The sequence below is a fragment of the Lynx canadensis genome, chromosome E2, assembly GCF_007474595.2.
Source record: "Lynx canadensis isolate LIC74 chromosome E2, mLynCan4.pri.v2, whole genome shotgun sequence".
Taxonomy (NCBI): domain Eukaryota; kingdom Metazoa; phylum Chordata; class Mammalia; order Carnivora; family Felidae; genus Lynx; species Lynx canadensis.
This window is the reverse complement of record NC_044317.1, coordinates 59855134-59881977: the sequence shown is the minus strand read 5'-3', so window position 1 is coordinate 59881977 and position 26844 is coordinate 59855134. Positions and strand designations below refer to the sequence as shown.

Genomic DNA, 26844 nt, shown 5'->3' with positions numbered 1-26844 from the left:
AAGGATGTAGGAAAAGAACAAACTGAAACCACAGCTAGGGGAAGGAAGGAAATAGTAAAGATTAAAGAGAACTGATATAGGGAATAAGAAAATAGAGAAAATCCATGAAACAAAAAGTTGGTTCTTTGAAAAGATAACAAAATTGGCAACCTTTTGGCTACTGAAAAAAAAAAGATTCAGAGTACTAAATCAGAAATGGAAGTGGGGACATTACTATCAATTCTGCAGAAATGTTTAGTTTTTTTTAATGTTTATTTATTTTTGAGACACAAAGAGAGCATGGGAGGGGCAGAGAGAGAGGGAGATAGAGAATCTGAAGTGGGCCCCAGGTTCTGAGCTGTCAGCACAGAGCCCAAAGTGGAGCTTGAACCCGCAAACCTTGAGATCATGACCTGAGCCAAAGTCGGACGCTTAACTGACTGAGCCATTGAGGTGCCCTGCAGAAGTATTTTTGAAAAAGATTATAAGAGAGTACTATGAACTGTACATCAACAAACTGTTTAACCTACATGAAATGGAAAAGTTCCTAGAAACACAAAAGCCATGAAGACTAAATCAGGAAGAAACATAAGATCTGAATAAACCTATAACTAGTAAGGAGGCTGAATTAGTAGTAAAAAAAATCTACCAACAAAGAAAAACCCTGGCCCTGATGGCTACCCTGATGAATTCTACCAAACATTTTAAAAGAAGAATGAATAGCAATCCTCAAACTCCTCAAAAATATTAAAGAGAAAGAAACACTTCTTAACTCATTAAGGCCATTAGTACCCTGACACCAAAGCCAAAGACATTACAAGAAAACTACAAACTAATATCCCTTATGAACAATGATGCAAAAATTCCTCAACAAAATATCAGCAAACTGCAGTATATTAAAAGGACTGCACACCATGACCAAGTGGGGTTTATTCCTGTAATGCAAGAGCAATTTGACATATGAAAACTGATAAATGTGAATACACCACATTAATATAATGAAGGGAAAAGCCCACACAATCATATCAATGCTGAAAAGCCTTTGACAAATTCAACATCCTTTCATGATAAAAACACTCAACAAACTAGGAATACAAGGAAACTTTCTCAATACAATGAAAGTCATAAATGAAAGACTCATAGCAAACATGATACACAATGGTGAAAGACTGAAAGCTTTTCCTCTACTAAGATTAGGAACAGGGCAGGGATGTACACTATCACCACTTCTATTCAACGTAACACTGGAAGTTCTAGGCAGAGGAATTAGTCAAGAAAGAGAAATAAAAGGCAGCAAAATTGGAAAGGAAAAAGCAAAATTATCTTTGTTTGCAAATAATATGATCTTATATGTAGAAAACTATAAAGATGCCACACACAGTAACTGTTAGAATGAGCTCACCAAAGTAGCAGGATACAAAGTCAACACAGAAAAATCGGCTGCATTTTTATATACTAATAATAAACTATCTGAAAACGAAATTACAAAAAAGGCCTGCTTACAACTGCATCAAAAAGAATGAAATACTTAGGAGTTAATCTAAATGACAAAGTAAAAGAGATACAATGAAAACTACAAAATGTTGCTAAAATGAATTAAAGATGTAAATAAATGGAAACGCATACCATATTCTTGGACTGGAAGTCTTAGTATTGTTAAGATATGGATATAAGTGTCTGACTCGGCTCAGGTCATGATCTCACAGTCCGTGGGAGGTTTGAGCCTCACGTCAGGTTCTGTGCTGACAACTCAGAGCTTGGAACCTGCTTTAGATTCTGTGTTTCCCTCTCTCCCCTCCCCTGCTCACACTGTCTCCCTCTCTCTCTCTCAAAATATTAAAAAAAATTTTTTTTAAAGATATTGATATAATCCAAAGTGACCTACAGATTCAATGCAATCCCTACCAAAATCCCAGGCATTTTTGGCAGAAACAGAAAAATCCATCATAACATCTATATAGTATCAGAATGGACCCTGAATAGCCAAAACATCTTGAAAAAGAACAAACCTGAAGGACTCTAAATTCCTGATTTCAAAACTTACTACAAAACTACAGTAATCAAAACAGTATGGTACTGGCATGAAGACAGACATAGACCAAGAGAACAGAATCAAGATGCCAGTAATGAACTCTAGTATATATCATCAAATCATTTTTGATTAAGGGTGTCAAAACCATTCAATGGAGAAAAAGACACTGTTTACAACAAATGGTGCTTGGAAAACTAAGTATCTACATGCAAAAGAATGAAATTGAACCCTTATCTAACATCATATACAAAAATGAACTCAAAATTGATCAGAGACTTAAATGTGAGACCTACAACTATAAAATTCTTAGAGAACACAGAGCAAAACCTCCATGGCACTAGATTTGGCAATGATTTCTTAGATATGACACCAAAGGCGTAGGCAACAAAAGAAGAAACAAATTGGAGCTCATAAAAATTAAAAAACTGCATCAAGATATTATCAACAGAGCAAGATAACCCAAAGAATGAGAGAACATATTTGCTCATCATATATCTGATAAGGGATTAATATCATGTATCTGATAAGGGATTAACATCCAGAATATAGAGAACTAAAACTCAAAAACAAAAAAATCCCAATAACAGAAATGGGCAAAGGACCTGAACTAGACATTTCCCCAAAGAAGATACACACACGGTAAGTAAGCACAAAAGATGCTCAACATCACTAATCGTTAGAGAAATGCAAATCAAAACTACAATAAGTTATCATCTCGACTTCATTAGGATGGTTATCAAAAAATCAGAAAATAACAAATACTGGAGCATGTAGAGCCATGGGAACTCTTGCGCAATGTTGGTGGAAATGTAAAATCACATAGTTTCTGTGGAAACGGTACGGTAGCTCCTCAAAAAGTTAAACAGTGGAATTACGAGACAATTCAGCAATTTTTCTTGACATATGCCAAAAGAATTAAAATCAGGTTCTCAAAGATACTTGTACACCCATGTCACAGCAGAATTATTCACAATAGCTAAAATATGGAAGCCACCAAGTGTCCAACGAGTGATAAGTGGATAAGCAAAGTGTGGGATGTGGAATGTCACCGAGCCTTAGAAAGGAAGGAAATTGTGACACACGCTACAACATGGATGAGATTTGAGGACATTACGCTAAGTGAAATAAACCAGTCATAAAGACACACACACACTGTATCATTCCACTGATATGAAGTACCTACAGTAGTCAAAATCAGACACAGAAAGTAAAATTGTGGTTGCGAGGGGCTAGGGCAGAGAGATTGGGGGCGGTTATTGTGTGATGGGGAAGGACTTTCAATTTTACACAACGAAGAGCTTTGGAGATAGAGGTGGTGATGTTGCACCACATTATGAACGTGCTTGATGCCACCACTGTATATTTAAAAATGATAAAATGTTAAGTTTTATGCTATGGATATTTTACTACAAAAAAAGGATAAAATGAGAAATATACAAAAAATCCCTACAAATCAAAAAGAAAATGCAAACAAGTTAATAGAAAAATAGGTATTTATCATGAAAGGATATTTCAAAAAAAATACAGATTGACCAATAATCCTACGATCGGGTGCTAAAGTTCCTCCGCAATGAAAGAGAAATAAATGGAGACCACAGGAGACACAGTTTTGCACTCATCTGAGTGTCAAAAATTGAGGAGCCTTAGAGAATCGGGTCCTGGGCAAGGTATGGGTGGAAGGAGCTTCCATGCGTTCCCGGTGGAAGTGTAAACGGGTGCGTGCCCTTTAGAACACACTGGCAATTATCCAGGAAAAACGTGGAAGTTGCATAGCCCGGAATCCATCAACCTCACTCCAGCAGACATCAAAGATGCCGTAACCACAGGCAGGAGGACCGCTGCGGGGATGACTCCGGGGACCTGGACGGCTCTGGACAGCGCCTGTGTGAGCAGTGAGCACGTGAGCGCGCGGGGAGCGGATGGGAGCCAAGTGAGCCGGGAACTTACTGACCTTCTTCAACGGTAAGGAACTTGGGTCTATTTTTACACGGAGTACAGAAAGGATGAAGTTACGCTACACAACAAACAAAACGAAGGAGGAAATAATTCCCCTGAAAAGGTGCTCTGGACTCCGGTTCAGGAAGCGGCCCCGGGGCCAAGGGCAAGACCCCCTCCTCTGGACGGAAGGCGCAGCTGCAGACTCGAGAGCCCGAGTGGGTGTGGAAGGGTCGAGGCTCAAGCGGGGGAGGAGGCGCAATGCACTGTCAACGCCGCGGTCGCAAGGGGACACGTCCGTGGCTGGGGAAGTGCTAGCCGTCTGGAACAGAGTCTGAGCACCTGGGGAAGCGCAGGCAGGACCTGGAGCCAAGCCGACCAGAGGCACCACGCAGACGTGGAGAGCGGTGGGGAGGCCAGCGGCCCCCGCAGGGAAGATGATGGGAGTGAGCAGGGAGCATGGGGGCGGGGCTGATGGAGGTGGTGGCATAAGGAACCGAGTCGGGAGATGCACCGGGCGGGACACGGCTGCACAGGACCTGGGGACGCCGGCCACAGAGAGGCACTGAGGGCGGGGGGAGGCTTGAGCGGCTCTCTGAGGCCGTGTCCGGTCCCCAACCTGCCACCGAAACTTGGCAGGTGGACGGAGGGAGACATTACGGGTCCCTGGCCGGGCACGCGGACTCTGGGTCAAAGGGTTCCCCGGCTTCCGAACCACCAGAGAGGCCAGAACGAGAAGCTTCCCGGGGAACCAGGGCCCGCGGTCCCCGCCTGGTCTCCAGCCTGCAGGGTCTCCCGCGCGCCCACATCCTGGCTCCTACCTGGATAGGTGTTCTGGGAGAGGCCTCTCTTCGCCGTCCACGGCTCCTGCCCGCGCTCCAGCTGGCAGATGAGCTCCGGTCTGGGGACGGGACACCCTGGTCACGGAGAAAGAAAGAAGGCACTGGGATTTTTGGGAAAACAAATTAAACCTCTCAATCTAGTCTGTAAAGAAGACCTTAGAATAAAGCTCCTTCCATCCACACAAAACGCTAACATGCAAACCCAGAAACCAAAAGCAGGCCATACTGCCAGGGAGATTTCTTTCCCTCACAGTAAGTCAAAAACCAATATATAGAGTTTAATCATAAATGTCAAAATATAAAGTGTAATCATAGATAAACATAATCATAAGGGGCTGTGTCAAGCATCTCAAATGCATTATGTCATTTCAAAACTGAAATAAATTTACGGAGTAATTGAAACAACTGACATATTTAAAATATTGACTTATTCGTTCAAAACAAGCTATCTGTCTTCATTGATCTAGGTCTTTTTCTAAATCCTAAGCAAAGTTTTGTATTGTTCTTCCTATAGGCCATGGACCAAATGAGGATTCTATCTCAGGATTTCCTCACAGCATTCTCAGCAAGTACAAATTGCAACCAGCACCACTTTGTAGATGAAGAAACTACCGCTCAGGCAAATCATGGGATTTGCCAGAGCGCACAGACCTGGTGAATGGCTGGGCCAAAACGGACACCCAAGTCCAGCCATATCCGCTCTCTATGCCGTTTTACCACAAAGCTACACAACACCGTTCCGGAAGTGCTGAGTCCCCGTGTGAGGATGATGAGGATCACGAGAGATAAGACACTGTCAGAGGGGTTCTTAACTGCTAACCTGCACACCACCTGCTCACACCAGGCATTGTTCTGAGCTCTGTTCAAAAGTTACCCATTCATCCTTGCTACGGTCCGGGGAAGTACATACATGAGTATCTGGGGAAGTATATACATGTTACCAGCGAGCACACCCAGGTGCAGTCATGTGCCTGCAGCCACAGCTTTAAGGGGCAGAGCTAGGATTGAACATCAGGGGTCTGGTTCTGGGCCTTTGTCTCCTAAACACAACACTAAGGAGGAAACGGCAACACCCTTGTGTGTGGCCAGCAGCCCCAGACCAAATGGGGGGTGGAGGTGAGGTCGTCCTCAGAGAACTGGGGCCAGGGGAAGGACAGACTCAGGGACTCTAGACTTCAACATTACATGAACTACTCAAAAATAATAAAACTGAAAATCCTATGCAGTGATACTATCACATATGACCTTTACAGAAACATCAAATATCATACACTGTCATCGACATGAAACACAAAAAGGATTTTTACTACAGAAAACAACAACAACAACAACAACAAAAAATGGAGAACAGCTCAAAAATCAACTACTGGGACCCCATCAAAATAAAAAGCTTCTGCACAGCGAAGGAAACAATCAGCAAAACTAAAGGGCAACCGACAGAATGGGAGAAGATATTTGCAAATGACATAACAGATAAAGGGTTAGTATCCAAAATCTATAAAGAACTTATCAAACTCAACACCCGAAAAACAAATAATCCAGGGAAGAAATGGGCAAAAGACATGTATAGACACTTCTCCAAGGAAGACATCCAGATGGCCAACCGACACATGAAAAAATGCTCAACATTACTCATCATCAGGGAAACACAAATCAAAACCACCATGAGACACCACCTCACAACTGTCAGAATGACTAACATGAACAACTCAGGCAACAACAGATGTGACGAGGATGCAGAGAAAGAGGATCTCTTTTGCATTGTTGGTGAGAATGCAAACTGGTGCAGCCACTCTGGAAAACAGTATGGCGGTTCCTCAAAAAACTAAAAATAGAACTACCCTACGACCCAGCAATTGCCCTACTAGGCATTTATCCACGGGATGCAGGTGTGCTGTTTCAAAGGTACACATGCACCCCCATATTTATAGCAGCACTATCAACAATAGCCAAAGTATGGAAAGAGCCCAAATGTCCATCGATGGATGAATGGATAAAGAAGATGTTATACACACACACACACACACACACACACACACACACACACACACACAATGGAGTATTACTCGGCAATCAAAAAGAATGAAATCTTGCCATTTGCATCTATGTGGATGGAACTGGAGGGTATTATGCTAAGCGAAATTAGTCAAAGAAAGACAAATATCGTATGACTTCACTCATATGAGGACTTTAAGACACAACAGATGAACGTAAGGGAAAGGAAGCAAAAATAATATAAAAAAAGGAGGGGGCAAAAACATAAGAGACTCATAAAGATGGAGAACAAACTGAGGGCTACTGGAGGGGTTGTGGGAGGGGAGATGGGCTAAATGGGTGAGGGGCATTAAGGAATCTACTCCTGAAATCATTGTTGCACTATATGCTAACTAATTTGGATGTAAATTTTAAGAAATTAAAAAAAAAATAGAGAACAGCTTCATAAAATGAAGTTCGTTCCAGACTGAGTAAATTAAGCTGTCTGAGGGACTCACTGTAGTGGCCAAGACTTCCGGAGGACTGCGATGCCATGAGATTGTGTGGGTGAAGCAGGAACAGTGCCTGGGACAGCGCTCCAAGGACCTGAACAGGCTGTGACTATTATTATTCACTTTTCCTAAAAGTGACCCACTTTTTATTTTGCTTAGATTCCTTCAACAAGGGAATCTGTATCACTCTAGTAAGTGGGAAACCGGAGTCACTGGCCTTGAAGGCAGGTCACCCTGAAGACGCAGCAATGAAACCAAAACCATCTTAATTCCCAGTGAGCTCATGCTGCCTACTCGAGGGAGGCAGGTAAGGCATTAAGATTCAGCACTGAACCCAGATTTTTCCTCAACAATAATCAGGAGGCATTAATCATTCCATGAAATGATTATGTCAGGGTGTCCCTCAATGTCAGCTGATGAAGTGTCCATGCACCCTGTGACCACAGGGTTTTTCAACCTCTATACAATGGACATTTAGGTCAAGATACTTTTTTTTTTTTTTTTTTAGTGTATTTATTTTGAGAGAGAAAGCATGAGCATGAGAGAGGGAGGGAGGGAGAGTGAGAGAGAGAGAGAATCCCAAACAGGCTCCGCACTGTCAGCACAGAGCCCGATGTGGGGCTCGAACTCATGAACTGCGAGATCATGACCTGAGCCGGAACCAAGAGTTGGCTACTTAATCAACTGAGCCACCCAGGCACCCCAGGTCAAGACACTTCTTTGCAGGGAAGACAGGGAGGAAACTGTCCTGTGCGTTCCAAGAATGTTTGGCAGCACTCCAGGTCTCCACCCACCACGTGCCTGTCTCAGCCCCATCCCAGGGCGACAACCAAAATGTCTACAAACACTGCCCAGTGTCCCTCAGGGACGACATCGTCCCTGCTTGAGACCGCTAACCTAGAAGGCCATAACCGGGATGATGAGAGAAAGCGACAGGGATGGGGGAGGGCCCTGCATAAGATCTGGTGGTCAGGACACTGCTGGCGAGGAGGCGGGGACCGCGCACAGAAGGGTCACCGTCTGAGAGGCTGAAATGTCCACGAACACTCACCAGGCAGACACAACAGCAAGTTGAGGCCCGAGCCAGGTGTGTGCGCAGGAAACCACCAGACGCCCCGCACAGCCAGAGCAGGGGGAGCTCAGGGAGAGCACGGAAGGGGAGAGAAGAGCTCAGCAGGGCCCAAATGCACTTTCTATTTGTTTTTTTAATTTTTTTTTCCAACGTTTATTTATTTTTGGGACAGAGAGAGACAGAGCATGAACGGGGGAGGGGCAGAGAGAGAGAGAGAGAGAGACACAGAATCGGAAACAGGCTCCAGGCTCTGAGCCATCAGCCCAGAGCCCGACGCGGGGCTCGAACTCACGGACCGCGAGATCGTGACCTGGCTGAAGTCGGACGCTTAACTGACTGCGCCACCCAGGCGCCCCTGCACTTTCTATTTGTAAACGTTTTGTTACAAAATATTTAATCTATCAAACTTCTCTAATTTTGTTTTTGCCTCTTCTCACTGAGACCTAACTCCAGTTCTCCAAAAATCGGCACGTCTTCCCCTAAGCTCTGGGGTCTCAGATCGAATGGCCTCGTGGTGACTAACCTCAAGCAGAGAAACATCTAAGCTGGCGTTTCTCAACTGGGCACCCTGGATTCTGCAGGCGGGATAATTCTTGTTGAGGGGCTCGTCGTGTCCATCGAAGGAGGTCTCCAGCATCTCCGGCCTCTAACCACCAGATGCCAGTTCCACCCACACCCAAGGCGCGACAACCCAGAGTGCCCGCAGACGTTGCCAAATGGCTCCTGGGGGCAAAACTGCCACCCGCCGAGAAGCACTACTCTAACCGCCTCTCTCGTCCCGGCAGACGATCCCGGCCCTGGAAACAAGTGACAACCACGAGGGCACGTGAGCACAGAGAAGCCCCGTCACTGGGATCACCTCGTTTACAACAATACCTGTCGGTGCTGAAGGCAAAGGCCTCCGGGAGACCTGACTCCCTCCCTTCCCGGAGAACTTCCCATCACTCCCTGACCTGCTGGCCCTGCTGAGGACACTTGAGCCAACCAGGCTTAGCCCGTCAGCTCCCCCTCTGGAATGTGAAATGAGGACCTCAGATGGAGACCAGTCTGTCCCGGGCACTGGGGCGAGAGGTCCAGAGGAGCTCGGGCTCAGGTGGCCATTTCTGCCTCAAGGACACCCCACACAGCCCCGCAGCAGAGTAAGGAAGAGAAACAACAGAAACAGGCAAAGACGCAGAGGTGCGGAATCTGGGGGCCACGCCTGGAGACAGAAGGTCCTCTGACAACGAGGTGGCAGGTTCCCCCCTAGGGTGGAGTGGGGAGCACTTACCCAGAGACACCAGAAGTCCACAGTTTTCCAGCATCACCTCCTGGTACAGGGTCCTCTGGGCCGGGTCCAGCTGCCCCCACTCCTCCTGGGTAAAAGTCACAGCCACATCGTCGAAGGTCACAGATACCTGGATGTCAAACAGAGGTAGCAGCGTGTTGGTGTTGGGGTGCTGGACGGGATCGGGCCTCATCCCTACATCCCTGATAAAGGTACAGAGTGATCAAGGCTCGAATCGCCAAGAACCTCGTGAGCGCCAAGCTCCGTGCCGGGCTCAAGGTGAGGGCGGACACAGCAGTGTAAGGGAGAAGCCTCCTCCACGGGAGCCACCGGAAGGTCACACAAGACAATGGAAGTGACGGGTGGACTGGGAGATGCAGACACCATGGGCCCCAGGACGTCAGAGGAATGAGTGAATAATGACAATAACAGCATTGGTGACAACGGCAGTACCTGAGCCTCCCTGGTCGTGCTCGCTGCCTGCCCCATGCTGAGGGCTTCACATCTTCGTTAAGGTGACTGTAAGTACCCACTTCTTTTTTTTAATGTTTATTTATTGGGGCGGGGGGGGGGAGTGGCAAAGAGAGAGAGAGAATTCCAAGCTGGTTTCCTGTTCAGCGAGGAGCCCAACACTGGGCTCAATTCCACGACTGTGAGTTCACATCTGATATCAGGAGTCAGACACTTAACCTACTAAGCCACCCAACTGCCCCACCTTTTTAAAAAAAATTTTTTTCAAGTCCCCAGTTCTTAACTCACCTTGTTTCCACTAATGTGGTCTAGTGACTTAAAAACACTGTATATGGAGGGACGCCTGGGTAGCTCAGTCAGTTAAAGTGTCCAACTTCAGCTCAGGTTATGATCTCACAGTTCGTGAGTTCAAGTCCCGCGTAGGGCTCCGTGCTGACAGCTCAGAGCCTTGAGCCTGCTTTGGATTCTGTCTCTTTCTCTCTCTCTCTGCCCCTCCCCCACTAGTGCTCTGTCTCTCAAAAATAAATAAATCTAAAAAAAAAGAAACAAAAAACACTGCATATGTAGTTTGCCTTGTTAATGTTACTTCAGTCACCATATTCTACAGTCTTCTGAGACATTCAACACATACAAGACCACCTTTCTGCGTGTGACCAAATCAGATCCACGAATTAAATATAAGTAACACGGCTACTCCACTCTCAGATGGACAGCCCCACCGCTGTAGGTCTGTAATTTAAACGCTCCAAGACCTTGGCTTATGGTTTTCCATCTGCACCTCCAGAGACCACATCTCTGTGCTTTCTAGCTTTGTCCACTCTATCAGTGCTCTTGAATTAATATTTCAATTAAACATCTGGAAAGTCCTAATAAACTAATTGGTTGGTACACAGGAACCCTGCATCATGACTCGGTTCTGGTGCTGGATAAACTCACATCACTGGGAGCATGTTGGGCAGGTAGACACGCACAGAAGGGTTAACTACGGCCTCCACATTGATTCCCAGGTGATATATGCGTGAGTTATGAAAACTTTCCGACATGCAATCACATAACATCGTACGTATATGGTTGGTGAGAGGCAAATATATGGTTTTTCTGGTCGGCCTGAAGTTGGAAATGCAGAAAAAATTAGAGAGCGTCACTTATTAATCACATCCTGGCCATTTAGGGCCGACAGTTACAGAAGTCATTGTTCAGCTCTCTGGATGGTCACTAGAGCTAGTAATCTGGCTTCCGGCGAGTGTGACTTGGAGCGGGCCGGTTTCCTGGGTTGTTTACGATGGATACGGGGTTAGTTCCCTGGGCAGGTGGCTGCAAGTTTGGGTCAAAGTTCTACTTTTACGTACGTTCTGCCACTTGTCCCTCTGTATATTGTCTCCCATGTTACAAGGCTGGAGATCAAGTGAGTGACAAGCCCTCTCCACTCGTCCTACACAAACACAGCTGCAAACAGAAATCGAGTTCTCCCTCCACTTCCAGCTGCCCAGGAGCCCTCTCCGCAGCAGAGAGGCAGCAACGCCCAAAACATCGTCCACTCACCTGCGCAGGGTCCATCCACGCCGCCGCCATCATGGGACCCCGTGGACAGAGACGGGTCCCGCGGGCTCGGCCGACCGCCACCTCTTCCCTGTCCTGGGAGGGGTGACCTCGGCTGACTTTCGCACTCCCCGGTCACCGCGCGGCTCACGGCCCGTTCAAATGCGCGGAGGTGAGTCGCAACCCCCCTTCTCTTTTTGGATGAGCTGCACTGGAAGCGGCCACAGAACAGCGACCCCTCCCCACAGCTGGCGTGGACGGAATCGTCGCACACAAATGACGTATGCCTCCAGGAGGCCGGAAGCCCCGCCCCCATGTCAACGAGCCGCAGGAAATGCCCCTGTCCTGTCACTCAGTGGCCCCGGTACTGCCGCGGACACCCCCGTGCACAGCCTTCTGGGTAATGTAGTTTTTCCTCTAAAAACGAGTCCCAGAAGAACGCGTTCCAGAGCCAGTCTTCCTCGTGGTAAAACACCGATTAGGCCCAGATTCCCCTGTCAGGCCCGCCTCTTCACCGTGAACACAACCTAGGGGGATCGAGGAGAATGGATGCCCATCACATGCCCCGGGAAATCGAGGCTCCGAAGGCGGGGGCGTCCGCCTGGGGTCAGGGCACGTGTCACCTGTCCGCCTAGGGTCAGGCCCTAGGCTGGGCTCGCGACTTCTCCGTGCGTCTCACCTCCTCGCGATCTTCCTGGAGGGAGCTGGGCACACGAGCGGTAGGAAGAGCGAGCGCCAGGAAAAGCGAGCGCCAGGACACGGACGCCGGAAGCCCTCCCTCCCACGCGGCGCATGCGCACCGCCCGGCCCCTCGCGGGCTCTATTCCAGCATCAGCCGCACGTGCTGCCAGGCCTTGACGCCCGCTGGTGAGCGAGGCTGGGGGAGGTCGGGACTCCGGGGTGGAGCACGGGCGCTGCATCCTGTGTCTGATTGCCGGACTAGGGGTCCTGCGTGGATCTGCATGTTGGGGAGTTGTTAGCGAACGGGGTTATCTCCAGTCTGAAGAGAAGCCTGAGAATAGATGGAGAAAGGAATGGGCAGGGGCGAACCCTGAACAACCCGGTGTTAAATAGGTGCAGACAAGGGGCACCTGGGTGGCTCTGTTGGTTAAATGGCCAACTTCGGCTCAGGTCATGATCTCGAGGTTCGTGAGTTCAAGCCCCACATCGGGCTCTGTGCCGACAGCTCAGAGCCTAGAGCCTGCTTCGGATTCTGTGTCTGCCTTTCTCTGCCCCTCCCCTCGCTCTATCTCTGTCTCTCTCTTTCAAAAATAAATAAACCTTTAAAAAAAAATAGGTGCAGACAAGAAACCAACAGTCATATTGAGAATCCTCACAATTTTAGAATTCTATTACATAAAGTCTCACAAGTCACCATCAGTGACTTTTGTGTTCTTCTCATAACTGTGAGTGTGAGAGAATAAGATCTCTTTTCTAATGAGTTCAGAATACATATGGTTATGCAAATGGGAATGTAGTGTGCAGAAAATGCCCTCAAAAGATTTAGTTTTATGGTATATTACTCAGCCATAAAAAAGAATGAAATCTTGCCACCTGCAACAATTCGGATGGAGCTAGAGAGTATTATCCTAAGCAAAATAAGTCAGTCAGAAAAAAACACAAATACCATATGATTTAACTCATATGTGGAATTTAAGAAACAAAACAAATGATTGTGCGGGGGTGGGGGGAGAAGAAAACTAAGAAACAGACTCTTAACTATGGAGAACACACTTATGGTTACCAGAGGGAAGGTGGAGGGGGACGTTAAATAAGGGATCACTTGTGATAAGCACCAGGTGTTGTATGAAGTGTTGAATCACTGTATTGTACACCTGAAATTAATATTACATGGTATGTTGACTGGGTTTTAAATAAAAACTAAAAAGAAAAAGAGAGATTTAATTTTAAAAGTGGAGAAAAGCATAGTAACAGGATGTTAATGGAATCAAGGATTAAGGTGGAGTTAATTTTCTAGAGGCAGATGTTTTTTACAAAAGGTTGTGGAAGGGTGCTTGGGTGGCTCAGCTGGTTGAGCATCGACTCTTGATTTTGGCCCAGATCATGGTCCCAGGATCCTGGGAACAAGCCCCACATCATGCTCCATGCTGAGCAGGGGATACTGCTTGGGATCCCTCTGCCCCTTTCCCTCTCTCGGAAACAAAATAAATAAAAATTCATATTAAAAAAAAAAGGGGGCGGGGGCACCTGAGTGGTTCAGTTGGTTGAGCGTCCACCTTCAGCTCAGGTCATGATATCATGGTTCCTGAGTTTAAGCCCCACATCAGGCTCACTGCTGTCAGCCTGTCAGCACAGAGCCTGCTTCAGATCCTCTGTCCTCTCCTGCTGCCCCTCGCTGCTTGTGCTCTCCCAAAACTAAGGAAAAATGTTTTAAAAAATTTAAAAAAAGATTGTGGAGAAATATGGCTACATTAGCGTGTGATCCATCATTGGCCATAATAACTTGACCAAATTGGAAACAGCATATTTCTCTTCACACGTAGTTGACACAGTTAAATGAAGTGATTTGAGGCTAGAATGTAAGTCGGATATTAACGATTTTTATATTCTCTTTGTCACGAGAGGCAGAATGTCTGGAATCAGTGGTGGGGAAAGCTATATAGCTATTGGAAATCCCTGCTGTAAAGCACGTCAGAGAGTTTGCATGATTTCGACACATCACCGGGTAGTCAACGTGGAAGCCCTAGTTTCCTTTCCTATGCTTATCTTACCTACTTCCCCCAAAATGCACCTGGTGATGTGAATTTGTCTTAGCACCAGAACTGAGTAATATTGCAGGGTTCCTATGTGCAAACCGGTTAGTTTATTAGGAATTTCAAGGTGTTTAATTGAAGTATTACTTCAAGAGCACTGATAGAGAGGACAAAGCTAGAAAGCACAGAGATGTGGGCACTGGAGGTGCAGATGAAAAGCCACAAGCCAGTATCTTGGAGCCTTTAAATCATACATCTGCAGCAGGGGTTGGGGGGTGTCCGTCTGAGTAGCCGAGTTCCTTGTATAATGGGTCTGGTCACACATGGAGCCGTGGGCCTACACGTGCAAGATATTTCACATGAGGAGACTGCATAGAATACGGTGAAGGGAGTAACATGAACAAGGCAAGCTCCATACGCAGTGTTTGTAAGTCAGGTGACACAGCAGGGAAAGCGATGCCTGCAAAAATGAGCAAAAACCATGTTTTGAGCTCCCAGCTGTGTCTAGATGTTTATTCTGGGGCAGTCAGCTTATTGTGGATAGAGGGAGTGGCTGATACATGACAGTGGGACAGAAGGATACAGGGGAAGGTTGGAAGAGCCCTAAATTGCTCCAAGTGGAGGATGTGATTTCAGAAGAGGCGACGGTCCGTCTATTATTAGGGGTGATTTAGCTGATGCAATCAGAATATGACACATCACAGAGATACTGGTGAATCCATTTGAGAATTGAGCGGCAGTTGATGTTCAGTGAGACAGGTTATCAGACGGTAGCATGCTCGTGTCAGTATAAAGACGGTGGACCTCTGGGTCGACCCGTGTCCCGTTTTATAGATCCATGCTCCTGAGAAGATGGGAAATAGTAAATTGAGTCTAGAAGCAACTGTGATGGGGGATAGGGTATGCACCAAGGCGGTTATCGGAATGAAAATAGGAACTAGTTTTCACGGTGAGTGGTTGAGTTACCACCCTGGGGACCCGGAGGGACATCATCTTGGGACGCTCTCATGGGAAAGAGTTTCTACAAGAAATAAAGATTCTACCCCATCAGACACCAACTCACAGAACCATAAAGACCTGGTAAAAAAATGACTCAGCTTTTATTCATTAGTATCTTGCATCTTAGAAGAAACAAAAGACAGACAAGTTAGTAGAGCCAGGAGAGCTCCCTGGACAAATGCAATGAAACAGGTGCAGACAGGGCTCAAGAATCCATCTGAACAGATGGAGGCAGCACCCTCCGAGAGTGGGCCCGGACCCAGGGGTGCTCCAGGATCTGCGACAAAGGCAGCCGCTCCAAAGGCTGGTATCTGAGAAGCTTGGAGATCAAGTCCCGGGCCCCCAAAGGTATTGACGGAGGAAACCTGATGTCCACCTGATGAGGCCAGACAAGAAAAAAGAAAGGATGGTTAATTTCTGTGCTCCATGTTTTCTGTTCCTTGAGTCCCTTCCAGGCACTCTTCTGGATCTTATTCGACAACCTTTATGTGCAGCCCAGGCTCTGTAGCACCCCGCCCCCACGAATTCCCAGAATGTGACCATCCCACCTTGAGTATACGTCTGTACGTCTCATTATGGGAATGGCTCTCAAAGGGTGGATTCCCCACCAGCAGCTCATAGCAGAGCACTCCAATGCACCACAGATCAACCGTCTCATTATATGTTCTCCTTTCTATCATTTCTGGGGGCAAGTAGTCCAGAGTCCCACACATGGTCTTTCTCCTAGAGGACAGCAGAGAAGGGAGGCTTGTGTAGAGGCCCCACACAGGGCAACCCTCCTTTTCTAGATTCCAGTGAGATGAGAGATGCTAGAAAAGCCTGAGCAGTCCCCTCCCAAGCCTGGAAGTCTGGGAACACCAAGTTTTAATAAGGATCGAGGTTTAGGGAAGGCAAGTCCTGGGACCCACCAATTCCATACTTTGGAATTACTTATACATTTAGCTCACGATCCAGGATGTTTTCATAATATTCTGGGCATCAATAGAGATTTGTAACAAACTGAAGGTGCATCAACAGAGACCAAGTAAAATTTCCGGAATTATGGAACAATGATTCTTATTTACATGGAAACTTACTGGGGAAAGTTATATGTTTACAGAGATCAAAAGATAAAAGATGTGGTTCAGCCATTCTTTCCATCTACAAATGCACATTAAATATATACATATGAAAAAAGACAGTGCTCAAATACAAACCCGGGGTTTTATCCCAGTCTTACACGTGCAATGGGTTAAATTGGATCATTCCTTACTGGCACCCAGGGCCCATGCCACCACCACGTGACCTACCTCAGAGATGGGGTGTGCACAGACCAGCCAAAGTCTGCAATCTTCACCTCACCCCTGAACCCCAGCAGCAGATTCTCCGGCTTGATATCCCTGTGAATCACCTTTTTCTCATGGCAGTATGTCAGAGCATCTGCTAATTCCTCCATTATCTGAGTGAGCAAAGAAAAAGCAGTCTGGAAATGAAGCCAGCCAGTTTTCCGTGTGAGATAAAATACTCCTCATACATTTTCATCATTGTAGTGCAATCTTTTTTTTTTTTTTTTTTTTTTAATTTGAAAGAGAGAGCACACAAGCAGGAGAGGGGCAGAGAAAAAGGAGAGAATCCCAAGCAGGCTCTGTATTGTCAGTGCAGAGCCTGATGCAGGGCTCCAACTCACAAACGGAGAGATCATGATCTGAGCCGAAACCAAGAGTAGGACGCTTAACTGACTGAGCTACCCAGGCGCCCCTGTCGTGGAATCTTTTATGTCCTAGTTACCAACCCCATTACTTCCTTAATGGCACAATTAATTACTGGTGGGGGAGGAATTCCTCTCCCCATTTTATGTGGTCTTAAAGGAGGGATGCTAAAGTGGACGGAGCCTCTCTTTTGCCCTAGCACAGCAAGGAGCTGGACCAGGGCCCATGCTGAGCCAATCAGAGGATCGCCCACAGGACTGGAGTGCTGAAGAAATGATTCAAAAATAGGAGGAAAATTGGAAGATCACTCATTCTGACAGCAAGATGACCCAGCCCTTCCTGCTGGGATAACTGAGGCTCTGATTCCCCATCTGAGGCTCTGTAGAATCTCTTGCTTTCTATTTCTAAGCCAGTTCTACTCAGAGGCTTCCAACATGCTTCTTCACATAAGGTGGTGGAGATTCTGTTGCTTACAACCAAAGAATCCAAATTCACGCACACTAATTATTAATATTCTGGGTAACTAGGGTATCAAAATGTGAAGTTATAGGATGTACGTGTCACTACGTAAAAGGTAACAGAATTCAGAAATAAAGAAAAAAAAAAGGAGCTGGACACTAACGATAGCCACAAGCAGTGATCCCCACCAGCCCAGAGTAAACTCACAGGCCCAAAGCCGCCAGCCCTCCCACCTCACCGTGGCTGTGTGCTGTTCATCCAAAGTGTTGCTCTTTCGCAGCTCCTTGTAGAGCTCACCCCTTGGAGCATATTCCAGAATCAGGTACACCCGGCGTGCATCATGGAAGTAGTTGTATAGGCGTAGGATATTGGGGTGCCTGGAGAAAAGACGGAGGAAGGGTCAGACTCATGAGACCCAACTCCCGATGCTACTAAAAGTGATCGGTCGGACAAAGGACAGATTGCGCTGGGACCAGAATAATGGTCTGATACTGGAGTGTGTGAGGGGAGAGCAAGCGGAGGCATCAGGCTTTGGGGGTCTGAAACAGGGAGGAGGTTTACACGGTGTAAGTGGAGTGAGATGCAGAAAACGTCTTCAAGGTGGACTCAAGGTGGCCTGTTGGAGGGTCACTGGGGGGAGTGCCGGGTTCAGATGCCAGGGATGGAAGAGGAAACATGAAGAGGAAGAAGCTGGCGCTGGTTCTCCTGCAGCCCGTCCTTACTGTAGATGCGCCTGGATCTCAATTTCCCGGCGCAGCTGGTGCTCCAGTCCTTCCTTTTCTATCTGGGACTTGAAGATGACTTTCAGGGCCACAAGGAAACGGCTTTCCTTGAGCCGAGCCAGGTACACGTTCCCGAATTTTCCCTTGCCCAGAGGACGCCCGATTTCAAAGTCCTCAATCGTGAGGCGCCGCCTGAAAGTTAGAACAGAGCCTCGGTTTGGGGAAGAAGATGGCGGGCAGCGACGGCCTCGAACCTCCTTCACCTCCTTCCTCCTTCACCTAACGCCTCCCGACCCCCTTCCCCTTCCCCTTGTCAAGGGCGCAGCCAGGCTGGTTGGTTGGCCCACGAGCCAACACTTCCCACGTGCAGCTGGTCTTCATTTCTCGTCCCGCTCCGCTTCCTTCCGAGACACTCACACGGGGGGCACGCCGAGCTCCACGAGGCCTGCTGCAGCTTCTTAGACAGACAGGCAGAGGTCAACACGCGCTTCTTGCACCCCGCCCCCGCCCCCAACAGCTGACACCAGTCCTTCTCCACCTGTTCCCTGGTCTCGGGTCCGCTCCTCTTCTGCATCTGCGGGCTGCACGCTGCCCGACTGCATCGCAGCGTTTGGGTGGCTCCCCAGGAGACGGCACGGCGGCGACAGGACGCCTTCCCGAGCCCTTTGGAACTGTCCTCAAAAGGGGTGAGGGTAGGCAACAACCGGGCTGAGGCGCTTCGGACGCCGACGGCCCCCCACGAACCCTCAGCGCAGCGCGCGGAGCTGCACCTCCGGAGATCAAGGAACTCCCGGGAAGCCAGCGCTGGGGCCTTTATGTCTGCGCCCCCTCGTTGGCTGAGCCACAGTTCCTGACCGGCTCCCATTGGTTGGATCTTCTGGGCGCGCAGGCAGCGTGTCCAATAGAAAAGACAGAAATGGGAGCTTCCGCCCACGCTGAGCCAATGAGGTGGCAGGGCGCGGAGACCCGGGCGCTGCGGCGGGGCAGACTAAGGGGGGGGCCCCCGTGAGCTGGGGGAACCTGGGGGAATGGGAGGCGAAGCAGAGGGTCTCGGTGAACCAATTCCTGCGTGAGTCTCCGAGAGTGCGCGAATGCATTGATGAACTGACACCGTGTGCTTGTGAATGATGAGACACCAACCACAGGAAGCTGCGGGGGGTGGGGGTGGCTCTAAGGTCGGCAAACTCCCAAGCTACGCACCAAACCGGTTTGCGCACCAAACCGGCCCCCGCTGGGAGATCGTGTCCCGTTCAGGCCACTCCCCAGGGGTGTCCTTCGTCTTGCTTCCCGAAGTTTCTGCCTCTGTCCTGGGGTGTCCTGCAGCCCCTGCTCTCCCCACTCCACCCCACAGCCCTTGGAGCCTCCCCCAGCCTGGGACTGTAGGCCCATTCGGCGCAATGGCACAGACCGCTCGCCCTTTGCCTCCATGAGCTGTGTATTTGCTGGACTCTTGACCTTAAAAATACAATAATACATTCATTGTATTTAACATTCGGTTATTTTTAACCAGCAAAAAAAAAAAAAAAAAAAAAAAAAAAAAAAAAAAAAACTTATTTGGAAATACAGAATTACAATATAGGGACAAGGAAGATGCAGCAAAACGCTGTTTTATGGAGAAGGAAGTTTGGGAGGGCTTGTTTTGAAGGAAAGTCCATTGGAGAAAAGCAACAGTTTAGTAAAAGACACCTCATTGGTTGAGTTGCCGGGGTGGTCAATTTCTTGTAGGAAATGCAATGTATATCTTTTCTCCTTGGGGCCTATAATTGATGATTCTTTACTGTTGAGGATTCTTCTGCTGGCGTCTGCAATTGACATCCCTAGTCAGGATGTGACAGCCCCCGTCTGGCCTCCTGGCTCCATTTTACTGAAGTTTCCTTTAATTAATTTTCACAGACACTGTCTGCAGTTTGCATTTGGGGGTCTCAAATAGTAAAATCAGCCCACATGTCTGTTTGTGTGGCATATACAGGTGTTACCAAAAATTTAAATTGCATTCTTTTAGACAGGTGACGTAGCAGGATTCTTGCAGAGAGTCTGACACTGAGGCTTTTCTTTCCAGGAAGCAACTTTATTCTTGCCAGCACGGCTCAGTTGGGTTTCTACCTGAAGAATTGAGCCCTGAACAAATGCCACGTGGCATAGTTTTTAATACATTTTCTATTTCTTTGTCTCCCATATAATGATAACACACAAACATGGAGTCTGATTAAGTGGTCTCATGTGACAAGGTCGAGAGGGATGTTGTCACATGTATAGCCAGGTTGCTTGAGGTTTTTTTTTGTTTTTGTTTTTGTTTTTCATTCCTTATGGAGGGGACCCTACCACAGTAACAATATAAATTCTTGGAGGAATGTAATTTAGAAAGAAAAAATCTTCTCCCAACCCAGAAAACCTCCTCACAAAGATAGTAAAAACATAAATAAAAGTTTATTACTGAATAAACCTTAAACTGAATGCGATGCCGTACCACAGATAATTGCTAAGAGATGGAAAGTGAGAAAGATGCCATTTCGTAAAGCCAAGCAGACACTGGTTTTCCCAGTGTCTCCCATTACGTAGCTTCATCACAAACATAATTAGTCCTCAGGTAAGAAAACATAACAGCACCATTTGTTACACAGAGTCATCCTAAATCTACCTGGTAATTGGGGTGGCTGTCTGCTCCTACATTGGCTTTCCATAAAGGAAAACAAACGTCTCATTTCTTGAGGATAGAAAGCGGTGTTAACCTTAAAAATAAAAGTCACTTATTTTACCCACAAAAAAAGTGTTATTTGGAAATAGCACAGAATTGCCATGGAGACACGCAAACTACAATAAAGCCACAGGCAAATCCAACAAACAAAAGTTATTTTACGGAGGAGGAGGGAGTTGGCAGGGTCGTTTTGAACAAATTCCATTGGAGGAAAGCAACAGTTCAAGATGATGGAAGTCTCTCATTGGTTGAGTTGCAGGGATGGTTGATTTCTTGCAGGAGATGCAGGGTCCATCTTTTCCAGTTGGGGCCTGGAATTCACGATTCTTCCTGTGATTGCCTTGGAGTGGTTTCGTGAGAGTTCTGCCTTCTGGCCTCCCAACTCTGTTGTAAATTAACGAGGCTTCCTTCGTGAATCTTCCCTTTTGCAACTTGGAGCCAGATGCCCACCAGAGAGGCTGTCTTCCCAGAGAAGCTGAGTGATAGAGATAACATCTCCCTTGATTTCTGCATTTCAAAGAGATGGCTCCTGAGTCTTTTAAGACATTGGGGGGGGGGGGGGTCGGAGCGCACCGGGGGCCTGAGGAGAAGGCTAGTGGAGCTAGAACTGTGTGGCAGGGGTTCAAGCGGGACCAGGGGAGTTAGACAAATGGAGACAAATTGCGTAGAACCCTGTCAGCCTTTGTAAGGAGGCTGTAATTGGCTCCAGCACGTGTTCTAAAATGTACCTGGGATTTGTTTCCTCAGGTGTGGTAAGGCAGCAGATCTGGAAGGGACTGTCGCAAAGGAAGAAGTTTATGCTCACATCCCTAGCAAATGGGAGTTACGGCATGTTACCCGTGGGAGACTCTGCGCCGTGTGGATGGAGGTCTCGGTTCTCGGACTCCCCACAGAAGGTTTACGTGAGGACCGGCTCTCGGGGAAAGGCAGCCAGAAGGAAGGTAGCAAAGCACAAAGCCCTTTAAGGACAGGCCATTCTCAAGGTGGGAAAGCGAGGCACTGCCCTGAAGCTACAGGGGTCTTTTCTCTTCATGGGTCATAGACGGGGTGGTCTCTCATAGAGGCTCCTTCCAGTCACTGGTCGGGAGGGGAGTCTCTGATCAAGCCCACCGTGTTCCTACCGGGACCATCTTGGCAGCCTTCCCACGGGGGAGGGGGCAACGCTGCAGCGCACAGGCATGACCTTGGGCACGGATGGCCCTGCGGCACAGGCGGGAGCGTGCGTGTTCCGCACCGGGGCTCCTGGTCTGTCAGCCCTGGCGTGTTGGAAGGCGGTCAGCATGTGTGACCTACTTATCAGCACCCTAACCTCCAGCTCCGAACTGCCTGTTCTACCAGACGTACACGGCGGAGCGGAGGAGCGGGGGAAGCACCAGGGTGGGTCGGAGGCAGCAGTGACGGAGAAAGCACCGCCCACCACGTGTCGTGTCGCAGGAAAAGGCAAGGCGACAGGTAAACAGTTTACGATTGACTGGTTTGAATAATATGGCAGGGCTTTGGAGCGTTAAGTGTCACTCCCTTCTAGTACGGGGCCCTAGAGCTTTAAGGAGACAGACAGGTGGGTCGTTTGCATGTGAAAAGCGAGGTCTGGGGAAGTTGTTAGTGGTTGGTCTCTAATAACTGGCTGGTCCTGGGAGGGGCAGAATCTCCCCAGTCAGCAAGACTCCAAATGCCAGGACACAGAAAATTAAAAATATATAGTTAGTAAACTGTGAAATAGATGACCACCTGGGGAGGTTTTCAGGTGAATGGTAATGTAATCTGATTTGTGAATTAAAAGGATCAATCTGAGTAGTGTGTGGAAATTAGACTATAGGAGGGGCAAGACAGAAGATCTATTCGACTGTTTTCCAGATGGCGGAGGACACGGACTTAAACTAAGGTAGTGACAGAGGGAAGTGGTTTATCACAAAGTACAAACAGTTGATCAGAAGGGACAGTAATCAAATTAGTACAAAAATATGAACATGAATATAATGGTTTCACAATATGAGTTGTTATTTTAATCAACCCATAACCCACTCTGCCTCATTTAAATGGTAACCAGATTTTTTTTTTTTTTTTTTGAGAGATAGAGAGAGGAAGACACAGAATCTGAAGCAGGTTCCAGGCTCTAAGCTGTCAGCACAGAGTCTGAGGTGGGGCCCGAAACCACAAACTGTGAAATAATGACCTGAGCCAAAGTGGGACGCTTAACTGAGCCACCCAGGGGCCCCTTAAGAGGTTAGCACATTTCTGATGACACTACCATTTTCCTGTCACAGAAATACTTCACTACATAGAGATGCTCAGGCTGATAGCACCGTTTTGCTGTCACAGAGCCTAGGCCAGGGGCCAGCAGGGCGGACTGAGCAGAAATGCGCCAACTGAACAGGCTTTGGCTGCTCAAGTGCTACACATCCCAAAGGACCGGCCCCTGACCAGCTCTGGGAAGACAATCTAAGTGCTTAACATCTGGCCTGGGAAGTGATCTTACGCCTGAATCTGCAGGCCCCGCTCGCTGCATCCGTTGGACCAGATGATTGACGCGGACGGTGCGACTCACGGGGGGGGAATGGTGGCTTTTGTAGGCCTGAGGCTCTGGGACACACTGTATCTCTGCCTTCTGCGGACCCCCGGAGTACCCACGGTCAGTCGCGAAGGTGCGGCGTGCCTCAGTAAGAAACCCCGGCATCAAAGCTTCGGTGAGCTTCCCTCATTGGCGACGCCTGGACATACTGTCACACCTTTGCCCAAAGAATTAAGCCTTGTGTGACTGTGCCGGGACGGGACACCTGAACGCCGGTGCTCAGTCTCCCTGGACCTTACCCTTTAGTGACCTTGGCCTGTGTCCCGCGCTGTCACAGGCAGGAACCGTGTTACAGCTGTTCTGAGTGGAGCACATCCTCCTAGCACACCATCAAGCCTGAAGGTGGCTCTCGGGAGCAGGGAACAGTATGGACCCGTGCCATGATCTAGAAGCACGTTCCGGTCAAGGCTTGCCGAGGAAACGCTATTTGAGATGAGAGGTGAGGGATAAGCGTGCCGTCGCTGGGCAAAGTGGGGAGGAAGAGCCCATGGCAGGCGGAGGAGTGAAGGGAGACAGGGAGCGAAAAGAGGCCAGCGTCGTGCAAGAGGTAGTAAATGAGGCCCGTCCCCCACCAGGGAAGGCCCCGTGGATGGGCCACGTGAAGGATTCGGGGTTTACCCCGGGAGTGGAGGGGAGTCGTGGAACGTTTTAGGGGGAGGGGGCGGGCGAGCAGCCCGTGACCAAATCGGAGCCGGATCTCTGGCGTCAGTGTGGACAACGGATCGCCGAGGACACAGGTGGACCCAGCCGGAAGAGCAGGAGCCGAGGTGTCAGGTGACGTCTGCAGGCAGCAGGCAGCGGATCGCAGAGCCACGAGCTCCCCGGCGGGAAAACTTCACAGCGCAGACGCGCTCGACACACGGATACCAGAAACGGAAGCGGAATAAACAGGGACTGGAAACTAGTCACCCAGCGCTAAGAGCGAGGTCAGGAGGCGCAGCAGGCAGTCCTACTAGGGGGCCCAGGCTCTGGACTCCGCTCCAAGAGGACAAAACGACTCGCCCGTCTACAGTCTAGCGCAGACCCTTCAGTCGTGACACGTGTAACCTACCTGTGAGCAAGCGGGCCGTTAGCCCTCACAACTCAAGGGTGACATCGTGGAGCATTCCAGAGGCACCCCCGCCCCGCATCCCACAGCGGAGACAGGAAAGGCCGCCTGTGAGAACAGAGGGAGCCGCACGCGCCCCCGAGGCCAGCTTCCCAAGGTCTCCGGCATCAGGCCTGTAGGGCGCCCTCCCAGCTGGAGCCCGAGGCTCCCACCGCCTCCCACTCCCACGGACACATACGTCACCTTGACGAAGCCACTAATTTCAAGTTAAGTGCACTGAATGATGCGCTTAGTTTTCTGTTTGTTGAAGCCAGAGGTATGAACAACAGGAATAAAGAGATTAAAAACTGTTGATGTGTACTGCAGAAACACACCATGTCAATCTGGCCCTCACATTTTTATAGATAAAGGTAAGTAAGTGGTACATTTGCAAGTCAGACCACTGGAAGGCATATATCCTGACACACACGTATAGGTAATACACGTACCTCTATTAGGCATATACATACACGTGGAGAGAGTCCTAAGTGATGTGTACATGTACGCATACACACACACACAAAACACCAGTGTTTGGAAGAAGCAAAGTCCTTTCTCACCAGCATCTCTGAACCTTGTCATCACTAAATTAAATCCTGGCTAGTTTCTTCGTATTTTTTTTTAACGTTTATTCATTTTTGAGAGGCAGAGACAGAGCACGAGCAGGGGAGGGGCAGAGAGAGAGGGAGACACAGAATCGGAAGCAGGCTCCAGGCTCCGAGCGGTCAGCACAGAGCCCGATGCGGGGCTCGAACCCATGAACCGTGAGATCATGACCTGAGCCGAAGTCGGACGCTTAACCAACTGAGCCACCCAGGCGCCCCAAATCCTGGCTAGTTTCCAAGTTCTACTCTGACTTGGTGATTTTTTTTGGTTACAGTGGTTCTGCTTATATAAGCCTTCAAAGTTGTGACTCTTAAAGTAACTGTATTTGCTTTATGTACAGAAATTTAACCAGCATTTTAGTACCTTTCAGTCACTGTAAGGAAGTTACACAGCAGGCCTGGGAACTCCCATCCTTTGAGCTTGCAGGGTTTGCCCTTGGCCGGGGTTTGTGACCTCGGATGATGGCAGGTTTCCCACCACTTCCAGGAACAAATGGCTCAGAGTGCCTAAGTTTCTTGTGTAAACAATGTGGCTCACACTGAACCTGCTATCCTTCTGGAAAGCTAGAACTTGGTGTGTGCTTTTGCACATACATATTCTCTCTCCAAAAGACCAAGGGTCTCTGATGAACTTCCCTAGAATTTTTTAAAATGTGTTTATTTACTTATGTTGAGAGAGCGAGCAAGTGGGGGTAGGACAGAGAGAGGGAGAAAATCCCAAGCAGTCTGTGCTGTCAGTGCAGAGCCCAGTGTGGGGCTTGAACTCAGGAATCGGGAAATCATGACCTGACCGAAATCAAGGGTCAGACGCTTAACCAACGGAGCCACCCAGGCGTCCCCTAGTAAACTTTTAAAATCATGGTCTTAACTCCTTAACGGAGCTTAAGTTAAATGTGTCCCGTGTGCCTTCCCAGAAACAGGACTCTTGAAGCTTGTCTCTGATGGCCTCTGGCTTTCTCCATTCCTGGTGCCTCTCCTCGACTGCGTTTGCTGTGATCAATCACAGCCTGCCCCCGAGTTATGACAAAATGTGGAGTCCTGTGAGTCTTGCTAGCAAAACACTGAAACAGGATGGTCCTGACGCCCTTAACCATCTGGCCATACAGGCCTGTGCAGATTCTCTTCAAGAGCCACATGCCACACACTGTGTCCCCCGCATAAACAGCTCTGTGTGAGCACTGAGAGGGACCCGAACTAGAAGACACACATATACTGAGGATCTGTAAGGGGGAGAGAAAGGAGAAATGAACAAAATGGCTGCAAGGTGTCTGACGTGGGCAAGAAGGCAGACGACAGTGACCTTCAGGGAGATGTGGGGCACCTCACACACACAACCCCAAACCCCAACCCCTGCCTTAGCCGTTGTCTACCTCTGCGCCACCTCAAACCCCTCGTCTCTACTCTCCGCACAGTTGCAACAGATTATACGGCCGTTAAAAAGTGAGTGTGGTTTGTCTCCTGTACCGTCACTCGAGAAGGTAACTTGCAGACAAACGGTGATGGCCCGCTCTATGGCGCAGTGGTGCACAGACCGGCCTATGGGAGGCGGCGAGGTGCTCAGGGCATGGCTTCTGCAGCCAGCCCACCTGGCTCCAATCCCCAGTCCCGCACTTCCTGATCAACTGTGAAGCCTTGGGCAGATGTTTTAACCCTTCTGTGCCTCAGTTTTCTGATCTGTCAAAT

General features: G+C 48.4%; 2 protein-coding genes across 5 annotated transcripts in view; both read right to left on the bottom strand.

Moving 5' to 3' along the window:
* LOC115503495 (zinc finger protein 805) overlaps nucleotides 1-26844 on the bottom strand; it is a 60362-nt gene that overhangs the window by 10055 nt on the left and 23463 nt on the right. Inside the window, exons 1-3 of one of the 3 annotated variants that reach the window (XM_030299741.2) lie at nucleotides 11627-11893; nucleotides 9617-9743; nucleotides 4768-4863 (exon numbers count right to left, since the gene is read on the bottom strand). In XM_030299741.2, coding sequence (XP_030155601.1) covers nucleotides 4768-4863; nucleotides 9617-9743; nucleotides 11627-11659 — 256 coding nt within the window. In that variant the 5' untranslated portion in view covers nucleotides 11660-11893. Of the gene's footprint in view, nucleotides 1-4767; nucleotides 4864-9616; nucleotides 9744-10066; nucleotides 10105-11626; nucleotides 11894-26844 lie in introns of those variants that run through there. The other 2 variants (XM_030299740.1, XM_030299742.1) reach the window with 2 other exon arrangements.
* AURKC (aurora kinase C) lies at nucleotides 15427-19066 on the bottom strand. 2 transcript variants are annotated; one of them, XM_030299743.1, is made up of 7 exons: nucleotides 18744-19066; nucleotides 18623-18662; nucleotides 18206-18397; nucleotides 17722-17860; nucleotides 16626-16774; nucleotides 15885-16059; nucleotides 15427-15712 (listed from the first exon to the last, which is right to left on the bottom strand). In XM_030299743.1, exons 1-7 carry the CDS (start codon nucleotides 18805-18807, stop codon nucleotides 15542-15544), a joined length of 930 nt encoding a protein of 309 aa, XP_030155603.1. In that variant the 5' UTR covers nucleotides 18808-19066; the 3' UTR covers nucleotides 15427-15541. The 2 variants fall into 2 exon arrangements, with proteins under 2 accessions (XP_030155603.1, XP_030155604.1); XM_030299744.1 differs by having other exon boundaries at nucleotides 18623-18659.

Bases quoted from the DNA above. Each gene is read 5' to 3' on its own strand.
- AURKC (XM_030299743.1), bottom strand. From the start codon at position 18,807: ATGCAGTCGGGCAGCGTGCAGCCCGCAGATGCAGAAGAGGAGCGGACC. The intron at 16,060-16,625 runs GTAGGTCACGTG...GCTGTCCTCTAG, and splicing joins GTGCACACCCCATCTCTGAG to GAGAAAGACCATGTGTGGGA. The intron at 15,713-15,884 runs GTGGGATGGTCA...TGGCCTCATCAG, and splicing joins CGTACAGACGTATACTCAAG to GTGGACATCAGGTTTCCTCC.